The 22,097-nt window shown below is 43.1% G+C and overlaps 1 protein-coding gene across 6 annotated transcripts in view; it reads left to right on the forward strand.

The window, feature by feature from the left end:
* The window catches only part of guf1 (GTP binding elongation factor GUF1), an 84,008-nt gene that overhangs the window by 36,587 nt on the left and 25,324 nt on the right, over nt 1-22,097 (forward strand). For 5 of the 6 annotated variants that reach the window (XM_070863153.1, XM_070863183.1, XM_070863171.1 and 2 more), the window contains 5 exons: nt 357-480; nt 7,125-7,257; nt 7,412-7,555; nt 10,144-10,277; nt 14,151-14,252. In XM_070863153.1, the coding sequence (XP_070719254.1) occupies nt 357-480; nt 7,125-7,257; nt 7,412-7,555; nt 10,144-10,277; nt 14,151-14,252 (637 nt within the window). Of the gene's footprint in view, nt 1-356; nt 481-7,124; nt 7,258-7,411; nt 7,556-10,143; nt 10,278-14,150; nt 14,253-20,407; nt 20,483-22,097 lie in introns of all 6 variants that reach the window. The other variant, XM_070863162.1, reaches the window with a different exon arrangement.

The raw sequence follows: 22,097 nt of genomic DNA on the forward strand, positions 1-22,097 counted from the left end.
GTTAAATATATTTCACCGAGAATTCTGCATTAATGTCTGATGGCCAGAAATACTGTATGGGCACTTTGTTTTCTGGCATGGCAAGGGGTCTGTTCCAGGGCCACAAACTACATTTTTCTCACATTGTTATTTTTGCCAAAGGCCGGATTTTTTTAAATTGTAAATTTTGCTGCTATACAGCGAAAGTTAAGGATTTTACAGCACTGGTGTCTTTCAAACTCGCAGTGTTGACAGTTGAAGTGACATTTATCACAAAAAGTAACAATTGAGTTGTATTTTCCATTAAATTATCTCAAGCCATTTGAGTGCAATGTTCTGATCTATGTTCTTACCTAAATAATAGTTTAATTTCCAAGGAATGTATCCTATTGACCAATCTGAGTATACCAACTTGAGGAAAGCGGTGGAAAAGCTGACACTGAATGACTCCAGTGTGACAGTTCACCGGGACAGCAGCCCAGCCTTGGGGGCTGGCTGGAGGTGAGTGACCAAATTATTCATTATACTAACTACCTGTATTGGCTTTCATGGTTTTTAATGTAATGCCTTTCTCCTCTTAGTTTTATCCTTTCTTATCAAAGGCAAAAAAACCTTTTGTGATTTCCAGCATGTATTTGGGCAGCAAATTCCTATCTATTTTAAGAAATGAGCAATATTGTTGCACTATAGGCCAACAATTGTTTTTTAGGAATAGTATTTTTTATCCCCTCAATCTCCCACTGATGGAAGGCCAGATTATTTCTTCTGAAGTTGGGACAGTCCTTTGTGATTACTAATCCATGATATTTCTCGTGTTCCAGCAAACATCATCCACTGTATCAAAGGACACCTTGTTTCCAATTTCAATAAATATAGATTATTGAATTTTGGAATACTTTTCTAAAAGTTGCCTAGACACAGAATTATAGAATCATATAAATTTTTGCATGGAAGGAGGCCATGTTGGCCTGTCATGTCCACGCCGGCCGACCAACCTAATCCCACTTTCCCGCTCTTGGTCCGTAGCCCTGTATGTTACGGCATTTTAAGTGCACATCCAAGTATTGTTTAAATGTAATGAGGGTTTCTGCCTCTACCACCCTTTCAGGCAGTGAGTTCCAGACCCCCACCACCCTCTGGGTGTAGAAATATCCCCATATATCTCCTCGAAACCTCCCCCCAATTACTTTAAATCTATGCCCCCTAGTTGTTGACCCCTCTGCCAAGGGAAACAGGTCCTTCCTATCCACTCTATCCAGCCCCCTCATAATTTTAGACACGTCAATCAGGTCTCCCCTCAGCCTCCTCTGTTCCAAAGAAAACATCTCCAATCTTTCCTCATAGTCAAAATTCTCCAGTCCAGGCAACATTCTTGTAAATCTCCTCTGCACCCTTTCCAATGTAATCACATTTGTCCTGTAATGTGGTGACCAGAACTACACACAGTACACCAGCTGCAGCCTAACCAGTATCTTATTTCAATTTCTATCCTAGATATTGGAATTTAGGACCCCTACCCCCATCTTTAAAACCCACTCCTTCAACTAACTTTGCAATTTCATTCGTTAAAATCTCCTTAATTTTGTCTGACAATGTCTGTGAAACGAGTTGGGACATTATTCTATGTTAAAGGTGCTTTATAAATGTACATTGCTGTCATACAGAGGATATTTCTGGTTTAAATCTGGGCATTACCCATGTTCTACTGTCTTGCAACTGTATTATCTTCATTGTGAACAAGCTGCAACTTTTCTGCTATCACCAAATGCCAGGGATTTCACCTAGTTTTAAGAACATAGAGCATAAGAATTAGGAGCAGGAGTAGGCCATATGGCCCCTCGCGCCTGTATGTTATGTAAAGCATAGAACTAGGTTCGATGCTAGCAAGTACTTTTTGCACAAAGTCATTGACCATTAAAGTAAGTTGCTGGCATGTGCACTGAATGCAGATTTACTATAAGTATTCAAACGGGAGCTAGATGAGTACCTGAGAGTGACAAACATACTTACATTTAGAAGGTAGCTGGGTTATTGGGGGTTGTGTCACTTAGTCACTGTCGTCTCCTGAAACTTGTTTGATAGATTTTGGGGATTGGATAGAATTTCCTGGCATTTTTCTTAAAATTGACGTACGGTTTATTTTTTTGTCTCTCTGGAGATTGTGTGGTTGCATGTAGGGGAGAGGGGTATGTGGAGGGCACAGAAGACATGGGGTGATTGTGCAGAAGTTGCACCATTCATGGCTCGAATAGTCTGGATGGACCATCATACAATCATAGAAACATAGAAAATAGGTACAGGAGTATGCCATCCTGCCCTTCGAGCCTGCACCACCATTCAATAATGATCATGGTTGATCATGCAACTTCAGTACCCCATTCCTGCTTTCTCTCCATACCCCTTGATCCCTTTAGCCGTAAGGGCCACATTTAACTCCCTTTTGAATATATCTAATGAACTGGCCTCAACAATTTTCTGTGGTAGAGAATTCCACAGGTTCATAATTCTCTGCATGAAGAAGTTTCTCCTCATCTCAGTCCTAAATGGCTTACCCCTTATCCTTATCCTGGTTCTGGACCTCCCCAACATCGGGAACATTCTTCCTGCATCTAACCTGTCCAATCCCGTCAGAATTTTATATGTTTCTATGAGATCACTTCTCATTCTTCTAAATTCCAGTGAATATAAGCCTAGTCGATCCAGTCTTTCTTCATGTGTCAGTCCTGCCATCCTGGGAATCAGTCTGGTGAACCTTCGCTGCACTCCCTCAAGAGCAAGAATGTCCTTCCTCAGATTAGGAGACCAAAACTGCACACAATACTCAAGGTGTGGTCTCACCATAGCCCTGTACAACTGCAGTAAGACCTCCCTGCTCCTATACTCAAATCCTCTAGCTATGAAGGCGAGCATGCCATTTGCTTTCTTTACTGCCTGCTTTACCTGCATGCCTACTTCAATGATTGATGTACCATGTCACCCAGATCTCGTTGCACCTCCCCTTTTACTAATCTGTAACCATTCAGATAATAATCTGCCTTCCTGTTTTTGCCACCAAAGTGGATAACCTCACACTTATCCACATTATACTGCATCTGCGATGCATTTTCCCACTCACCTAACCTGTCCCAAATCACCCTGCAGCCTCCTAGCATCCTCCTCGCAGCTCGCACTGCAACCAGCTTAGTGTCATCTGCAAACTTGGAGATATTACATTCAATTCCTTTGTCTAAATCATTAATGTATATTGTAAATAGCTGGGGTCCCAGCACTGAACCCTGCGGCACCCCACTAGTCACTGCCTGCCATTCCGAAAAGGACCCGTTTATTCCTACTCTTTGCTTCCTGTCTGCCAACCAGTTCTCTATCCACGTCAATACATTACCCCCAATCCTATGTGCCTTAATTTTTCACACTAATCTTGTGTGTGGGACCTTGTCAAAAGCCTTTTGAAAGTCCAAATACACCACATCCACTGGTTCTCCCTTATGCACTCTACTAGTTATATCCTCAAAAAATTCTAGAAGATTTGTCAAGCATGATTTCGCTTTAATAAATCCATGCTGACTTGGACCGATCCTGTCACTGCTTTCCAAATGCGCCGCTATTACATCTTTAATAATTGATTCCAGCATTTTCCCCATCACCGATGTGAGGCTAACCGGTCTATAATTCCCTGGTTTCTCTCTCCTTTTTTTAAAAAGTGGGGTTACATTAGCTACCCTCCAATCCATAGGAACTGAACCAGAGTCCACGGAATGTTGGAAAATTACCACCAATGCATCTACTATTTCTAGGGCCACTTCCTTAAATACTCTGAGATGCAGACTATCAGGCCCTGGGGATTTATCGGCCTTCAGTCTCTTCAATTTCCCTAACACCATTTCCTGACTCATAAGGATTTCCTTCAGTTCCCCCTTCTCACTAGACCCTCGGTTCCCTAGTATTTTCGGGAGGTTGTTCCTTGGCTCAAAACAGCAGGAAACCCATGGCTTGTTATAAGTGCGATTCAAGCAAAACGTAACTTATTATTAGAAATTTGTACTGTGGCATGGCCAGAAATATGTGCAGGGCACCTGCAATAAAGCCTTATCTGCCTCAGGGCTATGTTGGGAGTCTAAGCCTGCAGCTTATCTGGTTCAGTCTAGTGAAGGGTAAAGTGGAAAGAGATGGGGGGGAGGGCGCGGATATTATACGATAATATATTTTATAAAACTGTTTCAGAAAAATATTAGAAACATGCAACCTACCATAGTACCTAATGTGCAAATATATTACAAGTGCATTGATTAAAAGTCTACTGTTTCACTTCAGCGCTGTTTTAAAACATAGTTGGGTTTCTTTTTGTGCTTTTTTTCTTCCCTGGGTTTCCTTTACTTTCTACAATGAGTGTATAGTACTGCAAATGGGAAATATAAGAATAGGAAGCAATTATACTCCATGGGAGGGATAGAACTTCTGAACGGAGGAGGTGATGGAGATCTAGGTGTGTTAGTTGACTCGTGTGATATGGTCCTTAACAAAGTTAATAGGATGCTGGATTATGTTGCCTGATATACTGCCCATCAGTCATGATGAGGCTGCATGATGTCCAGGTTAGTCTTCACTGGAGTACTCCATAAGGTTCACATGGCTACAACATATGAGGACCATCCAGAACCCGGATACAGGGCAGCAGAGAGATGGGGATCAGTGGCTAAGGCTTTAAGGAACAACTTGATAAGCTAAGGCTTAGCTAAAAGGGTTTAAATTATGAAGGCAAGTTCCATAGATTACGCATATATTTCATTGTGTAACGAAGAGTAAGGCGTGATCTAATTGAAGTGTTTAAGATGATTAAAGTATTTGATAGGGTAGATTGAGAGGGACTATTTCCTCTGATGGGGGCGTCCAAAACAAGGGGCAGTAATCTTAAAATTAGAGCTCTGCCATTCAGAGCCGTTTTTTGGAATTAAAGGATATGGGGATAGTCCAGGAAAATGGAGTAGAGGTAGTAGATCAGCCATGATCTCATTAAATAGCAGAGCAGGCTCAAGGGGCCGAATGGCCTACTCCTACTCCTTATTCTTATTTTTTTATGCCCTATCCGAACATGAGACCCACCTCCTGCTTACTCGTCCCTATTCCCATTAAACTGGTGACCACCCAACTTTCATTCCTGGCCCTCATGTTAGTTGATATTGATAACCATTCTCCCTCCTCAGGTATATTCTCCTCCTTCAAATCTGCCATTATCATCCCTCTTCTCAAAGAAACAACTCTTGACCCCTCCATCCTTGCAGACTACCGCCCCAACTCCAAATTCCCTTTCCTCTCCAAAGACCTTGAAAATGCCAAATCCATGCCCATTTTTCCAGGAATTCCTCCAGTCAGGTTTCCACCTTTGCCACAGCACCGAATAGGCTCTTATCAAAGTCACAAATGACATCCTATGTGACTGTGACAGTGATAAATGGTCCCTCCTCGTCTTTCTCGACCTGTTTGCAGCCTTTGACACAGTTAACCACATTATCCTACACGTCTCTCCAGCGTCTTTCAGCTAGGTGGGAGTGCATGCACCTGGTTCCATTCTTATCTATGCAGTCGTAGCCAGAGAATCACCTGCAATGGGTTCTCTTACCGCTCCCACACCATTACCTCTGGTGTCCCCCAGGGATCTATCCTTTATCCCTTCCTATTTCTCATATATATGGTGTCCCTTAGTCACATCATCCAAAAACACAGCGTCATTCTCCACATGTACGCTGATAACGTCCAGCTTCACTTCACCGCCACCTCTCTCGACCCTCTACTATCCCTAAATTGTCAGACTACTTGTCCAACATCCAATACTGGATGAGCAGAAATTTCCTCCCAATGAAATATTGGGAAGACCGAAGCCATTTTGTCATTTTTAGCCCCTGCCACAAACTCTGTTCACTCGGCACTGGCTCCATCACTTTCACTGGCAATTGTCTGAGGGAGGGATGCTCCCGCAAAATAGCAGAGACGTGAATCCAGTAGTGCCGTGCCCAGCTGGTAGTGCCCCGGGCCATTGCGCCTCCAGCGATGACTTCATCGTCGTGCACAGCGACCCTTTTTCGCCCCATGGCAGAAATTGGGCAATGCCCCATTTAGGCTGCCGTGGGCAATGTCAGCGCCAGCCTCGCAGCGCAAACAGGGCCGCACACCGATCGCAAGGTGAAACTTAAAGGGGAGCTGCGCTGTGCCACGCGCTGCCAAATTTTTTTCCCGCCTCACAGATCATTTGTCCACTGATGTTCCGGGGTCCGGGCCGCAATCATGCAGCCCGGCACTCTGCTTCGGTGCCAGGTTGCAGCCACGGCACTCTGCATCCCTGATGGCCAAGTGAAGGCCCATCAAAAGGCTGCAGAGCTCACAGCGTCCCTCCCCTTTAATGGAAGGGGTGGTTCGTTGAAACGCATCAGCTCCACGTGGAGAGGCGTAGCACTCCGCGATACGCTTGGGTAGCGCCCCTGATCCCACCCAAGAGGAAGTGGAGCGCACGACATTGCGCTCCACTTCCTGTGAGGGACAGTAACCTCAATTACGCTTTTGGGGCGTGACTTCTGCACCAGGCTTGGAATGTCTGACCTCGGAAAAGTTACCGCCCCCAACCGGGGCAATACACAATTTCGGCCCCTTATTATCCAAGAGATATGTGGTCTCCTTATTCTTCCTACCGAAATGCACCACCTCACACCTATATATCAAAATTAATTTGGCAATTATACACCCATTCTGGAAGATTTAAAAAAAAAATTTAAACACTGGAATAAGGCTTTGAACAAGTAATTTTATTTAGATTTCCTTGTACCTTACTCTAATTAAAATGACACCGTGGTGTGATATTCTACTCTTTGTCAGTTAAACCAACATAAATCCTGCTGTAGCTATTGTGTATCACAAAGAACTATGGATAAAAGCGCAGAATTCATATGCATAGATTCCTACCATTTCAGTGTTGTAGTTAAAAATTCACAGTGAAGCTGAAAGTACATGGATACTCAAGTATGTTTTTTTTATACATAATTATCTCCATAGCATTCATTCTGTAAACGTGTGTTCATCACAGAGCTGTGCTGTTTGTAAGATTAAAATCAAGTTTACAGCACTATGGAAGATAAATTAATGCTTCTTATTGGCAGATTGGGTTTTCTAGGACTTCTGCACATGGAGGTTTTCAATCAGCGCTTGGAACAAGAGTATAATGCATCCGTCATTCTTACTGCTCCTACTGTTCCATACAAGGCAGTTCTGTTATCCAGCAAATTAATCAAGGTAGTGTATTTTTAAAAATCAGTTTTCAGACCTAATGCTTTGAAGTCTGATTCCATTGAGCAGCTTTCTGTGCCTAGATTACTTTTTAAAAAAAATATATACTTTCAAAGAGTTGAAACCAATCTGTACAATATACTTATTTTGATTGTCTTAGAACTACGGAAAAGAAGAAATTACGATTTTAAATCCATGCCATTTTCCTGATAGAGTGCAAGTTAGAGAGTATTTGGAACCAGTAGTCACTGGTACTATCCTCACTCCTGAAGATTACATTGGGAAAATAATATCTCTGTGTCAGGTACTGTGGAAGTAGTTTCCTTCTATTTACATTTTTATTTCATGATATATTGCATATAAGCACCACATGTATATAAGCACCACATTGTTCGGAACTATTAACAGTTTATGTGTCACTACCATAGATCCTCAAAAATCCTGACTTTAACAGACACCTCAGAAAAGGGTAGTTGTGACAAGAAATTCATCTATATAAAATAAAATTGAGTTTGTTCATCCATTGGTAAGGCACTGCTCTCTGTGATCTAATTGTTCTGTGGTAAACTGATGACCATCAATATGGCTGGTCCTTCCTAATGGAACAGGTGCTGGACTCTCGCCCAGCTCTGAGAACAGCAACATGCTCAACCAGCTCTTACCTTTGGTCACATCGCTGGTGATCTGTCTCCCCTCTGCAGCCTTTCTCTGCTTCTCCCACACACATCCCCTGAGTTCTAGTTTACTTTTTCAGGCCCTCCTTTGCACTTGTGCCTCGAGTTCTGCACAAAGTCGTCTTGTTTAAATGGAGTCTGCAGAGTTCACAGCAGATACATGTGGGAAGAGGCTAGAGAGACTGAAATCCGTGGCTAAGCAGCAGACAGTTGTTAGCACGATCGTTGGGAAGGTAGTAAAAAGCAGAGATCGAGGAAGGAAAAAAGAACGCTGGAGAGAAGGTAAATAAAAAAATGTACTGAGGGAATGGGAGAAGGAGGAATTTTAAAGATAGAAAAAAAGGCAGTTTTCTTCTTGCAAAAATTATGGGGAATCTTGTGATGCATGCTGGCTAACATGTGAGTAATTCCAGGAAGTGCTTACATAGCCACAATTTGCTGCAAATGTTGCTACAGTGGGCCTAGGGAAGTGGGAGCACCTTCGTATTCAATCTCAAAAGCAGCCAAGTTGCATGCTGCTGGGTGAGCAGGACCACGACCATACTGCAGCATGAGTGCCAGATGCACGCTCACCTTGAATGCTGAGAACGCAGCCTGCTGCTGTTCATTAGTGGCAGACCTAGGGATCAAGATTATAGAATGTTCCAAAAAAGCACACCTTCCAAAACTACCATTGATCCAAGCTCTCTACCAATGTCAAGCAGGTGACCAAGACATTGGAGATTGGCCTTCATGACCCAAGCACAGTGTAATCCTGGAGGAAAGGAGAAACATCGGAGAAGGTTCTTCAATCCTCACTACTAAATCCTCTGCTTTTTATCTAAGCTATGCCCCAGATATCGCCAGTTTATAATAAGTTACAACATTTATTACAGATTATATTTGTATGGCAAAAGTTGGATTATAAGATCAAGTACAAACTAAGTAAGAGATCATCTGATAAGAACATAAAAATTTGGAGCAGGAGTAGGCCATTTTGCCCCACGAGCCTGCTCCACCATTCAATGAGATCATGGCTGATCTACCTCAACTCCACTTTCCTGCACTATCCCCATATTCCTTGATTCCCTTAATATCCAAAAATCTATCGATCTCTGACTTGAATATACTCAAAGTCTGAGCTTCCACAGCCCTCTGGGATAGAGAATTTCAAAGATTCACCACCCTCTGAGTGAAGAAGTTTCTCCTCATCTCAGTCCTAAATGGCTGACCCCTTATTCTGAGACTGTGACCCCTGGTTCTAGACTTCTCAACCAGAGGAAACATCCTCCTTGCATCTATCCTGTCAAGCCCTGTAAGAATTTTGTACGTTTCAATGAGATCACCTCTCATTCTTCTAAACTCTGGTAGAGAATATAGGCCTAGTCTACTCAGTCTCTCCTCATCGGACAATTTCCCCATCCCAGGAATCAGTCTAGTGAACCTTCGTTGCACTCCCTCAATGACAAGTATATCCTTTCTTAGGTAAGGAGACTAAAACTGTACACAATACTCCAGGTGCGGTCTCACCAGGGCCCTATATAATTGCAGTAAGACGTCTTTACTCTTGTACTCAAATCCTCTTGAAATAAAGACCAACATACCATTTGCTTTCTTAATTGCTTGCTATATCTGTTTGTTAACTGTCAGTGATTCGTGTACAAGGTCACCCAGTCTCTCTGAACACCAACATTTCCCAATCGCTCACCATTTAAAAAATAATCTACTTGATAACAATTGGTGACTCAGCATTCCACTACTCAGTGGAGCGTAAACGCTGGCATGGACTGGTTGGGCCAAATGGCCTGTTTCTGTGCTGTATAAAATAATTCTATGTAATTATCCCATGTAAATATTGCAACTCAGAGGAAATGTTCCCCTAGAATTCACTAAACTAAATCTGATGTTCATAGCATCCTCTGCAGTTAATACTTCTGTACTGTGAAACCCAAATTGAATTGTTGCTTTGACCTGAATTGCAATGTTGCATGTAGTAAGAATAAACATTTGCTTTATTCTTAGTCCCATTGTCCACATGTACTGAAACTTTCTTTATCTTTTCCTCCTGACTTTGTATCTTGATAGTATGTGATTTTAAAAACTGCTACTGAGTAGTTTTAATTACTGAGCAAAACAAAGTATTTTTTAAATAAACATTATTTGGAGATATTTCTAATTCAAGTCTGTTTACTGAGTTTTAAATTTCAAAAAATCCTCACTAAGTACTGATTTGTCTTAGAGTCGAAGAGGAGTTCAGAAGAACATGGTTTACATCGATGATCACAGAGTTATGATGCAATACCTTTTTCCACTAAATGAAATAGTGGTGGATTTTTATGACAGTCTAAAATCTCTTTCTTCAGGATATGCCAGGTAGGAAATTGTAAATCTAGTTTCTCTGTAACAAAGTAGAATTTAAAGAAAATTCTGTCCTTCAGTTAATAAACAAGTAAATTCAGAGAGCAGTATGAAAAGCCTCAGAGCGGATGCGTTGCATTAAAGAACAAGTATATTGGAGGAACAATTATGACTTATCTGGAGCTAGGAGTCAAAAGCACAGTGGCTAAATTTGCAGATGATATAAAGCTAATGAAGCTGGTAAACTCCAAAGCTGAACAGGATAAGCTACAGAAGGTTTTGAATATACTTGGAAATTGGGCAGACAGGTGACATGAAATTCATTGTAGAGCAGTGCAGCGTACTTCACATGGGGATTAAAAAATCCAAGAAGGGAGTATTAGTTAAATGGAAAGAAAATAATGTGCATGAGAAATTAAACTGATCTGGGGGTTATGATTAAAAACATAAAATACTCAGGTCAGATAGCATCTGTGGAGAGAGAAACAAAAGATAGGTCTAGAAGAGGTGTAACTGGGAATATCAGAATAATCAGCATCAGCTGCCATCTGGAAAAAATGGGGGCAGAGGTTAGGATCTGAAATTATTGAACTCAGTGGTGAATCCAGAAGTTTGTAAAGTGCCTAATCAAAAGATGAGGTGCTGTTCTTCGAGCTTAAATTGAGCTTCATTGGAACAGTGTCATAGGCCGAGGACTGAGGTCAGAGTGGAGTGGAGTGAAGAATTAAAGTGACAGGCGACCGGAAGCTCGAGGTCACGCTTATAGACTGAACGGAGGGAGGTGTTTCGCAAAGTGATCACCCAATCTGCGTTTGGTCTTCCCAATGTAGAGGAGACCGGATCATGAGCAGCGAATACAGTATACTAAATTAAAAGAAGTACAAATAAATCATTCTCACCTGGAAGGAATGTTTAGGGCCTTGGACAGTAAGAAGGGAAGAGATAAAAGGGCAGGTGTTGCATCTCCTGTACTTGCACGGGAAGGAGCCGTGAGAAGGGGAGGGGGCTTTGGAGGTGATTGAGGAGTGGACCAGGGTGCCGCAGAGGGAACGGTCTCTGCGGAATGCTGAAAGGGAATGGGAAGCGGTGTTTGGTGGTGGGATCACAGTGGAGGTGGTGGAAATAATGGAGGATGATCCATTTAATGTGGAAGCTGATGGCGTGGATGATGAGGACAAGGGGAATCCTATTGTGGTTCTGGAAGGGAGGGGAAAAGGGTGAGAGCAGAAATGCGGGAAATGGAACAGACATGGTCGAGGGCCCTGTCAACCACGGTAGAGTATAATCCTCGATTGAGGAAAAAGGAAGCACTGTTATGAAAGCTGGCGAGGTCAGAACAAATGCGACGGAGACCGAGAAAGTGAGAGAATGGAATAGAGTCATAATGGGAAGCGCCATAGAGTCCTTACATTAAACTCTTTCTGTCACAGTTTTGCCCACTCACTTAATCTATCAATATCTCTGCAACTTTCTGCGGCCATCTATATTATTTACTGTACCATCTAATTTACTGTCGTCATCAAACAATTGTCTCTATGTGGAACCTTGTTGAATGCCTTCTGGAAACCCATATTGTTAACTTCCATAGATACATTACCATATTTGTTACCTTACAAAAAATTCAACTGGGTTTGTTAGTCATGACTTGCCTGTAACAAATCCATGCTGGCTCTCTCTTAATAGCTTATATTTGGATTGATTTCGAAGGAACAATTATGTAAATTGTGCACGTTCTCGCTGGAAAAGAATAGGTTGAGAGGTGACATGATTACTGTTTTTAGGATTCTAAAGGGATGAGAAAATGTAGACCATGACGAGATGTTTCACCTTGTCCAGAACAGTAGAACCAGAGGACATGGCCTGCACTTGAAGGGGGGTAAATGCAAAACAAATCTGCGGAAACAATATTTCAGTGAGCGAGTCGCCAATTTATCGCACAGACTCCCTAGGGAGACAGTGAAAGTAGTTAGTATTGATTAATCCAAATGCAAATTGCATAGATTTCTTTCAGAAAATAACATCTTGGGATACAGTATGAGTAATTGGTGTGACGCGACGTGGTAAGTGTAGCATGCTTGGAAGGAAAAAGGTGACTTTGGACCTATGGTTCCCAAAAGCTCTTCACCTCTGGGGTTTTTCTCGTTTTATTTCTGCATTTGTTGTAGACTGATTGATGGAGGTCGCGAGCTATGGTTAGTCAACAACTCAATTTAATTGTATCATGCGACTACCACGATTGTAGAAGGAAAACATATGTATAGCAGCATTAATAGTAAATCTGACCTTAATTTAACTTGAGCAAAATACTGCGGAAGCTAGAAATCTGAAATCCAAATGAAAAGAACAGAATGGACAACTTTCAGCTACCTTCACCACAATGGGCTCAAGTTTCGGCCTGAGTTGCTCCTATTTTTTTGGAGCAACTAGTTTAGAATGGAGTATCTTAGAAATTGCAATTCTCGGCATTTAGTTTGCTCCAGTTCTAGTCAGTTAGAACAGTTTCATTTTAGAACAGATTTTTTTTTCAAAAGGGGGCGTGTCCGGCCACTTATGCCTGTTTTGCAAGTTTAGGCAGCGAAAACTTACTCCAAACTAACTTAGAATGGAGTAAGTGTAGATTTTTGTACGCTCAGAAAAATCTTGCCTACACTTAGAAAATCAGGCGTAAGGAAGAGAGATTGGGGTGGGGGTGGCAGGGAAAGGGAAGTTTACAAACATGAAACACATCACTTTTGCAAATAAAGAGCCATCATCAATAATAAATGAAAAATAAATCAATAAATCAACCAATAAATCAATCAAAAAAAATTAAAAGTTTCTACTCACCAACTGCAGCACCGGGAGCCCTCCAACAGGGTGCTGGGACGGGCCCCCCCCCCCCCTCAGTGTGTGGGTCTCTGTCTCTGTCAGTGTCTCTCTCTCTCTCTCTCTCTCTCTCTCTCTGTCTATGTTAGTGTCTCTCTGTCAGTGTCTCTGTGTTTCTGACAGCAAGGGGTGGGGGGAGGAGGAATGGGGGGGGAGGAGAGGGGGGGGGGAAGAGGGGAGGGAGGGAAGGGGGGAGGAGAGGAGAAGGGCGAGGGGAGGAGAGAGGAGAGGGAGGAGGAAGTGAGAGGAGAGGAGAGGAGAGAGAGGGGGAGGGGTGAGAGGAGAGGGGGGGGGGTGCGGAGGCTGAACGGGCCCGGCCGACAGGAAGAAGCCGGGCCGAAGACTTCGGGCGGAGCCCGCCCCCAGCAAGATGCCGGCCGGGCGGGCCCCGCTGAAGACGTGGAGAGGGAGCGGACAGGACCTGAGCGGGGGGGAGCCAGAGCGGAGCTGGGGTGGGGGGGGGAGTGACAGGCAGCGGAGCGGGAGCTGAACGGGGTGGTGGGGTGGTGCGGAAGAGAGCAGGACCGGGAGCTGAACGAGGGGGGGGGCGGTGGAGGGAGGTGCAGTCCGATCTTCGCCGTGAGCCCATTGGGCCAGGGCTCGGGGCGGTGTGTTCGGGCGCCTGGAGCTATTGCATATGCGCGCGCACTGTAGCACGCATTTGCAGAGGTCCCGGCACTGTTTTCAGCGGCGGGTCCTGGCTCCGCCCCCCCCCCCCCCCCCCCCCCCACAGCTTGTGCTGCGCTGCGCCAAGGGCCTGGTTTGACCTGAGGGAGGGGAGAATACCGAGGTAAGTTTTCGCCGCAGTTTTGAGCGCGGAAATCAGGCAGGGCTGCACCGTTCTAGGCGCAGCCCGAAACTTGACCCCAAAGTGTTTACACACCCCATACACAGGTGTTTGTATAAAAATAATGGATGCCTCAAAATATATATTTTCAAGCTGTGGACATTAATATGAACAGAGTTTAAATTGACCCTTGGATTTATTGAAATAATTTTCTTGAATGTTATTTATTCTTATAGTTTTGACTATGAAGATGCAGGATACCAGGTGGCTGACCTGATTAAAATGGATATTTACCTGAATGGAAAGAGTGTGGAGGAACTCACAACAATTGTGCACAGGTTTGTCACTGATATTGTAGAGCTGCAGTACAGTTACTATTCATGCTTTTCTGTAAAACATGCTAAGCCATTCAGATTTTTTGTATTGTTCCTGATCTGAATCTTTTACTGATTCAGATGTCATATCTGCAATGAATTGGACCAACCAAGTACCTTCAGAAAACTTAAAATTACCAAGATCTCTTCCAAATTCACAGCTGCCCCTTAGTTAAAACCAATAAACTGCATTGTGTAAGGTAGGCATGCAAGTTGAGTGGTAATTTGCTAAATGTTTTGTGTACCTCTGTATTAGCTGAAGTATCTTTAGTGATTTAAAATTTTTAAACTTAAGCCGTGATTTTGCAATAATTGCAAAAGTGGAATCGAGCTGGCCCATGACACTGTCACTTGCATCAACAGCTCAGGGTGCAGGCTGCTCCAAACTTTCTGCGGTGTCTCTCCCCGCTAATTTGAATAACCTAATGGCACGTGAAAAGCTTGCCTATAGAGAATGGCCTGAAGCACACACGTAAAGTCGACGAGAGAGCAGCTCTTTAAGGTGCAGCTCATCATTATTGGATAAGTTGTGACTGTCGCAGAAGAGTAGACCAAATATTCAGAATGGCACTGCCGATGTATGTCGGCAGCACTGCCCCCTTTAATGCAGAAGAGTTGGTGGTAGTGCTGCAGAAAGTCCATCATAAAAGGTAACCAATTTGGGGTTTAAGGCCATTCTCCTGTAAAAGCACAGGTACAAGAAATGGTTTTACTGAAGGGTGGCCTTCATTCTAAAATAAAGAGGGAGGTTGTCAAGTCCATACAATTTCTCAGAATGTGTCGTGTCTGGCTGCGAATAAGAGACACTGTTGCTGATATGAGGAGGAAGATGAAAATATGTTTGCTCCTCACTTATGCGCACATTCTTATGGGACCCATCAAGGATGGAACAAACTTAAGTTGCGAACCACCACACTCTAAAAGGTACAATTTCAAGTATTCTATGCAAATACTGCCCATTTGCGCGCACACTTTCATTGTGCCAATGTTGGACAACACACACGCAGATGGAGTTGGTGACCCTAGAATGGCTTGCAGGCTGAGGCAGTTCCATGTTGTTAGGGGGGTCAGCAGCCCCCCGCCCCCATTATTAGGGGGTCAGCAGCTCCCCGCCCCCATTGTTAGGGGAGTCAGCAGCTCACCCCACCCCCCATTGCTAGGGGGTCAGCAGCCCCTTCCCCACTCCCTCCTGTTATGGGGTCAGCAGCCCTGGACCCAGGGGTTTTCTATCATCTCCAATGTTTAGTAATTTTCTAAAAATGTGGGCACTGTGGACCTCCGCCTAATGAAGACATCATGGCTGCTTCCTGGAAAAAGGCAATTGATGTGTGTAAAGATATTTCTGTCGTCAGATACCACCTGAACATTAATTTAGTTATGTATGCCATGGGATTGTTATGGGTGCCATCTTTGATTCTTTCCACTCCAGTAAACCACGTCACCCAGTGAAAGCTCTGTGCCCTGTCCAACAAATGCCTCCGTTCATTCAGTGATAACCTTTGCTTCTATAGGAAGAGCCAACCCTGTTCCATATGTTGTCTGGAGATTATTCTGAAACAGATAGTAGGACATAGGAAGATAGGAACAGGAGCAGGCCATTTAGTCCCTTGAGCCTGTTCTGCCATTCATGGCTGATCTGCAACTTAACTCCATATACCCATCTTTACCCCATATCTCTTAATAACTTTGTTTTATCAATCTCAGATTTAAAATTAACAATTGATCTGGCATCAATTGCCTGTAGCAGAAGAGAGTTCCAAACTTCTACCACCTTTTGTGTGTAGAAATGTTTCCTAATTTCATTCCTGAAAGGTCTGACTCTTAATTTGTAGACTATGGCCCAAATTTCCCCATGAGTTGCACCGTTTTTTTTGGTGTAACTTGATTTTTCTGGTGCATCTTTTTAGTTGCAAATATGGCCATTTATTTTGGGCCAGTGTAAGTGAGTGAGTTTAGGTTTTTTGTTAGGTCAGTTTTTTTTGTCAAAACGAGGTGTTCCCAGCCACTTACACCATTTATGCCAATTTGGCCAGAAAAAAGTTGTACTAAACTCACTTAGGGCAGCATATGTATCCACTTTTGTCCGCTCAGAAAGACCTTACTTACAGTTAAGGAATCGGCGCAAGTAACTACATCTAAAGCACCACCAAGCACCAAACAAAGCACAAAAAGTAATAAGCAATTAATTAACAAATAAAAAAGAAGGAACCCTGCACCTAAAGCACCAAAATCAATCAGTAATTAACAAATAAAAAATAGAACTCTTACCTTAGGGAATGCAGCGGGCCGCCGATGAGGGAGCCCATTCGGCCAGGGCTAGGGACGAAGCGCTTCGGCCCCTCCCACACAGCGCGTTTGCCGAAACAACCTGCCAGGAGCTACTGCACATGCGCGCAGACTCTAGCGCGCATGTGCAGAGGTCCCGGCACTGTTTTCAGCGCCGGACCTAGCTCTGGCCCCTCTCTTTCTTCTGCGCCACGCCAGCTCCACAGATGGCCCGAGAATCGGCCATGATCGCACGGATTTTTTTTTTCTTCTGATGTAAAATGTCAGCGGGGTGCTCGGAGGTGCGCCAAAAAAACCAGAGGGCCAAATTTGGGCCCTATGCCCCTAGGCCAAGACTCTCCAACCAGAGAAATAGTTTCTCTCTATTTACCCTATCTGTTCTCCTTAATATCTTGAAAACTTTGATCAAATCACTCATTAACCTTCTAATTCCATGGAATGCAATGTAAGCGTTTCTGATGCTAGTTCCCCGTTAGAAACAGTTCTTTGACTTGGGTTTTGGCTCAACTTTAGATTTGTTAGTTTATTGAACATACACACAATTACTTCCCCAGTATAAATCCCTACGATTTATATTGGAGTAACAAAACCCAAAATACAAAATACAAACCCCTGCACAAGGGTAATTTGCATCGACACATTATGACACAGTTAAACCCGTCTGCGATTCGACTGTTCTGTATAAGAGCAGGCGTAGGCCATACGGCCCCTCGAGCCTGCTCCGCCATTCAATAAGATCATGGCTGATCTGATCATGGACTCAGCTCCACTTCCCTGCCTGCTCCCCATAACCCCTTATCCCCTTATCGTTGAAGAAACTGTCTATTTCTGTCTTAAATTTATTTAATGTCCCAGCTTCCACAGCTTTCTGAGGCAGCAAATTCCATTGATTCACGAGCCTCTGAGAGAAGAAATTTCTCCTCATCTCAGTTCTAAATGGGCGGCCCCTTATTCTAAGATCATACCCTCCAGTTCTAGTTTCCCCCACCAGTGGAAACATCCTCTCTGCATCCACCTTGTCAAGCCCCCTCATAATCTTATACGTTTAGATTAGATCACCTCTCATTCTTCTGAATTCCAATGAGTAGAGGCCCAACCTACTCAACCTTTCCTCATAAGTCAACCCCCTCGTTCCTGGAATCAACCTAGTGAACCTTCTCTGAACTGCCTCCAAAGCAAGTATATCCTTTCGTAAATATGGAAACCAAAACTGCATGCAGTATTCCAGGTGTGGCCTCACCAATACCTTGTACAACTGTAGTAAGACTTCCCTGCTTTTATACTCTTAGCAATAAAGGTCAAGATTCCATTGGCCTTCCTGATCACTTCCTGTATCTACATACTATCCTTCTGTGTTTCATGCACAAGTACCCCCAGGTCCTGCTGTACTGCAGCACTTTGCAATCTTTCTCCATTTAAATAATAACTTGCTCTTTGATTTTTTTTCTGCAAAAGTGCATACCTCACACTTTCCAACATTATACTCCATCTGTCAAATTTTTGCCCACTCACTTAGCCCACTGTCTATGTCCTTTTGCAGATTTTTTATGTCCTCCTCACTCATTGCTTTTCCTCCCATCTTTGTATTGTCAGCAAACTTGGCTAAATTACACTTAGTCACTTCTTCCAAGTCGTTAATATAGATTGTAAATAGTTGGGATCCCAGCACTGATCCCTGCGGCACCCCAATCGTTACTGATTGCCAACCAGAGAATGAACCATTTATCCTGACTCTCTCTTTTCTGTTTGTTAACCAATCTATCCATGCTAATATATTACCCCCAACCCTGTGAACTTTTATCTTGTGCAGTAATCTTTTATGTGGCACCTTGTCAAATGCCTTCTGGAAGTCCAAATACACCACATCCACTGGTTCCCCTTTATCCACCCAGTTCGTTACATCCTCAAAGAATTCCAGAAAATTTGTCAAACATGAATTCCCCTTCATAAATCCATGCTGACTCTGCCTGACCAAATTTTGCTTTTCCAAATGTCCTGTTACTGCTTCTTTAATAATGGACTCCAACATTTTCCCACCCACAGATGTTAGGCTAATTGGTCTATAGTTTCCTGCTTTTTGTCTGCCTCCTTTTTTAAATAGGGGCATTACATTTGCAGTTTTCCATTCTGCTGGGACCTCTCCAGAATCCAGGGAATTTTGGTAAATTACAACCAATGCATCTACAATCCCTGCCGCTACTTCTCTTAAGACCCTAGGATGCAAGCCATCAGGTCCAGGGGATTTATCTGTCTTTAGTCGAATTATCTTACTGAGTACCACCTCCTTAGTGATTGTGATTGTGTTAAGTTCCTCCACCCCCCCCCCCCCCCCCCCCCATAGCCCCTTGACTATCCATTCTTGGAATATTGTTAGTGTCCTCTACCTTAAAACTGATACAAAATACTTGTTTGGAGTTTCTGCCATCTCCATGTTCCCCATTACTAATTCCCTTTACTTTTGCCACCCTTTTTCTTTTTATATACCTATAGAAACTTGCAATCTGTTTTTATATTTTGTGCTAGTTTACTTTCATAGTCTATCTTCCCTCAATCATTTTTTTTAGTCATTCTTTGCCGGCTTTTAAAAGCTTCCCAATCTTCTGTCCTCACACTAATTTTGGACACTTTGTATGCCCTTGTTTTTAATTAGATACCTTCCTTTATTTCTTTAGTTAGCCACGGCTGGCTTTCTTTTCTCTTTCACCCTTTCCTCCTTAGTGGAATATATTTTTCTTGAGAGTTGTGAAGTACACCACAGTTCATCAACTGTCCTACACATCAGTCTGTTTTCCCAGTCCATCTTAGTCAACTCTGCCCTCATACCTTCATAGTCTCCTTTATTTAAGCTTAATACGCTGGTTAGAGATTCAACTTTCTCACCCTCCATCTGAACTTGAAACTGAATCATGCAATGATCACTCATTCCAAGGGGATCCTTTACTAGGAGATTGTTTATTAATCCTGACTCATTACACAGGACCAGATCTAAGATAGCCTGCCCCCTGGTTGGTTCCGTAACATACTGCTCAAGGATCCCATCCCTTATGCACTCTATGAACTCCTCCTCAAGGCTACCCTGACCAATTTGATTTGTCTAATCAATATTGAGGTTAAAATCACCCATGATTATTGCTGTACCCTTTTTACAAGCCCCCACTATTTCCTGCTTTATGCTCCGACCAGCAGAGTTGCTACTGTTAGGGGGCCTATATACTTACGCCCACCAGTGACTTTTTCCCCTTATTATTGCTTATCTCCACCCAAACTGTTTCAACATCCTGATGATCTTTTGAGCATATATCGTTTCTCACTATTGCAGTGATTCCATCCTTTCTCAATGGAGCTACCCCACCTCCTTTTCCTTTCTGTCTGTCCTTCTGGATTGTCAAATATCCCTGAATATTTAATTCCTAGTCCTGGTTACCTTGTAACCACGTCTCTGTAATGGCTATCAGATCATTCTCAATTTGTGCCGTCAACTCATCTATTTTGTACAACAAAATTTGTTAATATAAAATTACTCAGACTAAATCTCAAAAACCCTTCTATGATTTGACTGAAACATACAATCACCCCCTCATCGATTGTTTCCTGAGATTGTTTGTAGGCCCTGACCGTAGTTACCAGCTTGTGTCCTTCTTGTCGACTGTCCAAACACACTGCTGCCGTCTTCGAAGTGGCTCTTTGTACAAAATTCAACTTGCAATATCTTGAAAAAGATTTCCTGTTGCCCTCATGTGAACGGTGGCAGTTTGTTCCTGTGCTGTAATTGAATGATGAATGCGTGAATGTCTCTAGCAGAAAGACTATGATGCTAATTATTCCTCGTTTAGGGACATTGTCCATGATCACCTTGACCACAGCCTGTCTGTATGATGAGGTCTTTCTGACAATGCAATCTTCCCAAGGTAACTGCTTATTTAAATGTTGGTTTCTAGTAGCATTTGTTTTCAAATGGTTCATGGATCCGGCCGATTGTCTGGGCCTGCACTGTTGCTGTTGGGGAGGGGTTAAGCTAATATGGCAGGGGGATGGGAACCTATGCAGGGGGGCAGAAGCAGAAGATAGAAAGAAGAAAAGTAAAAGTGGAGGGCAGAGAAACCCAAGGCAAAAATCAAAAAGGGCCACATTACAGCAAAATTCTAAAGGGACAAAGTGTGTTAAAATAGACAAGCCTGAAAGCTCTGTGCGAGGAGTATTCGTAATAAGGTGGACGAATTAACTGCGCAGGCAGCTATTAACGAATATGATATCATTGGGATTACGGAGACATGGCTCCAGGGTGACCAAGGCTGGGAACTCATCCAGGGGTATTCAACATTCAGGAAGGATAGACAGAAAGGAAAAGGAGGTGGGGTAGCGTTGCTGGTTAAAGAGGAAATTAATGCAATAGTAAGGAAAGACATTAGCTTGGATGATGTGAAATCTGTATGGGTAGAGCTATGGAATACCAAGGGGCGGCAAACGCTAGTGGGAGTTGTGTATAGACCACCAAACAGTAGTAGTGAGATTGAGGACAGCATCAAACAAGAAATTAGGGATGCATGCAATAAAGGTACAGCAATTATCATGGGCGACTATAATCTACATATAGATTGGATTAACCAAACTGGTAGCAGTACAATGGAGGAGGATTTCCTGGAGTGTATTAGGGATGGTTTTCAAGACCAATATGTTGAGGAACTAACTAGAGGGTTGGCCTTCGAAGACTGGGTGATGTGTAATGAGAAAGGACTAATTAGCAATCTTGTTGTGCGAGGCCCCTTGGCAAAGAGTGACCATAATATGGTCGAATTCTTTATTAAGATGGAGAGTGACATAGTTAATTCAGAGACTAGAGTCCTGAACTTAAGGAAAGGTAACTTTGATGGTATGAGACGTTAAATGGCTAGAATAGACTGGCGAATGATATTTAGAGGGTTGACGGTGGATAGGCAATTGCAGACATTTAAAGATCACATGGATGAACTTCAACAATTGTACATCCCTGTCTGGAGTAAAAACAAAACGGGGAAGGTGGCTCAACCGTGGCTAACAAGGGAAATTAGGGATAGTGTTAAATCCAAGGAAGAGGCATGTAAATTGGCCAGAAAAAGCAACAAACCTGAGGACTGGAAGAAAGTTAGCATTCAGCAGAGGAGGACAAAGGGTTTAATTAGGAGGGGGGAAATAGAGTATGAGAGGAAGCATGCTGGGAACATAAAAACTGACTGCAAAAGCTTCTATAGATATGTGAAGAGAAAAAGATTAGTGAAGACAAACGTAGATCCCTTGCAGTCAGAATCAGGTGAATTTATAATGGGGAACAAAGAAATGGCAGACTAATTGAACAAATTCTTTGGTTCTGTCTTCACGAAGGAAGACTCATATAACCTTTCGGAAATACTAGGGGACCGAGGGTCTAGCGAGAAGGAGGAACTGAAGGAAATCCTTAGTAGTCAGGAAATTGTGTTAGGGAAATTGATGGGATTGAAGGCCGATAAATTACCAGAGCCTGATAGTCTGCATCCCAGAGTACTTAAT

The sequence above is a fragment of the Pristiophorus japonicus genome, chromosome 2, assembly GCF_044704955.1.
Source record: "Pristiophorus japonicus isolate sPriJap1 chromosome 2, sPriJap1.hap1, whole genome shotgun sequence".
Lineage (NCBI taxonomy): Eukaryota > Metazoa > Chordata > Chondrichthyes > Pristiophoridae > Pristiophorus > Pristiophorus japonicus.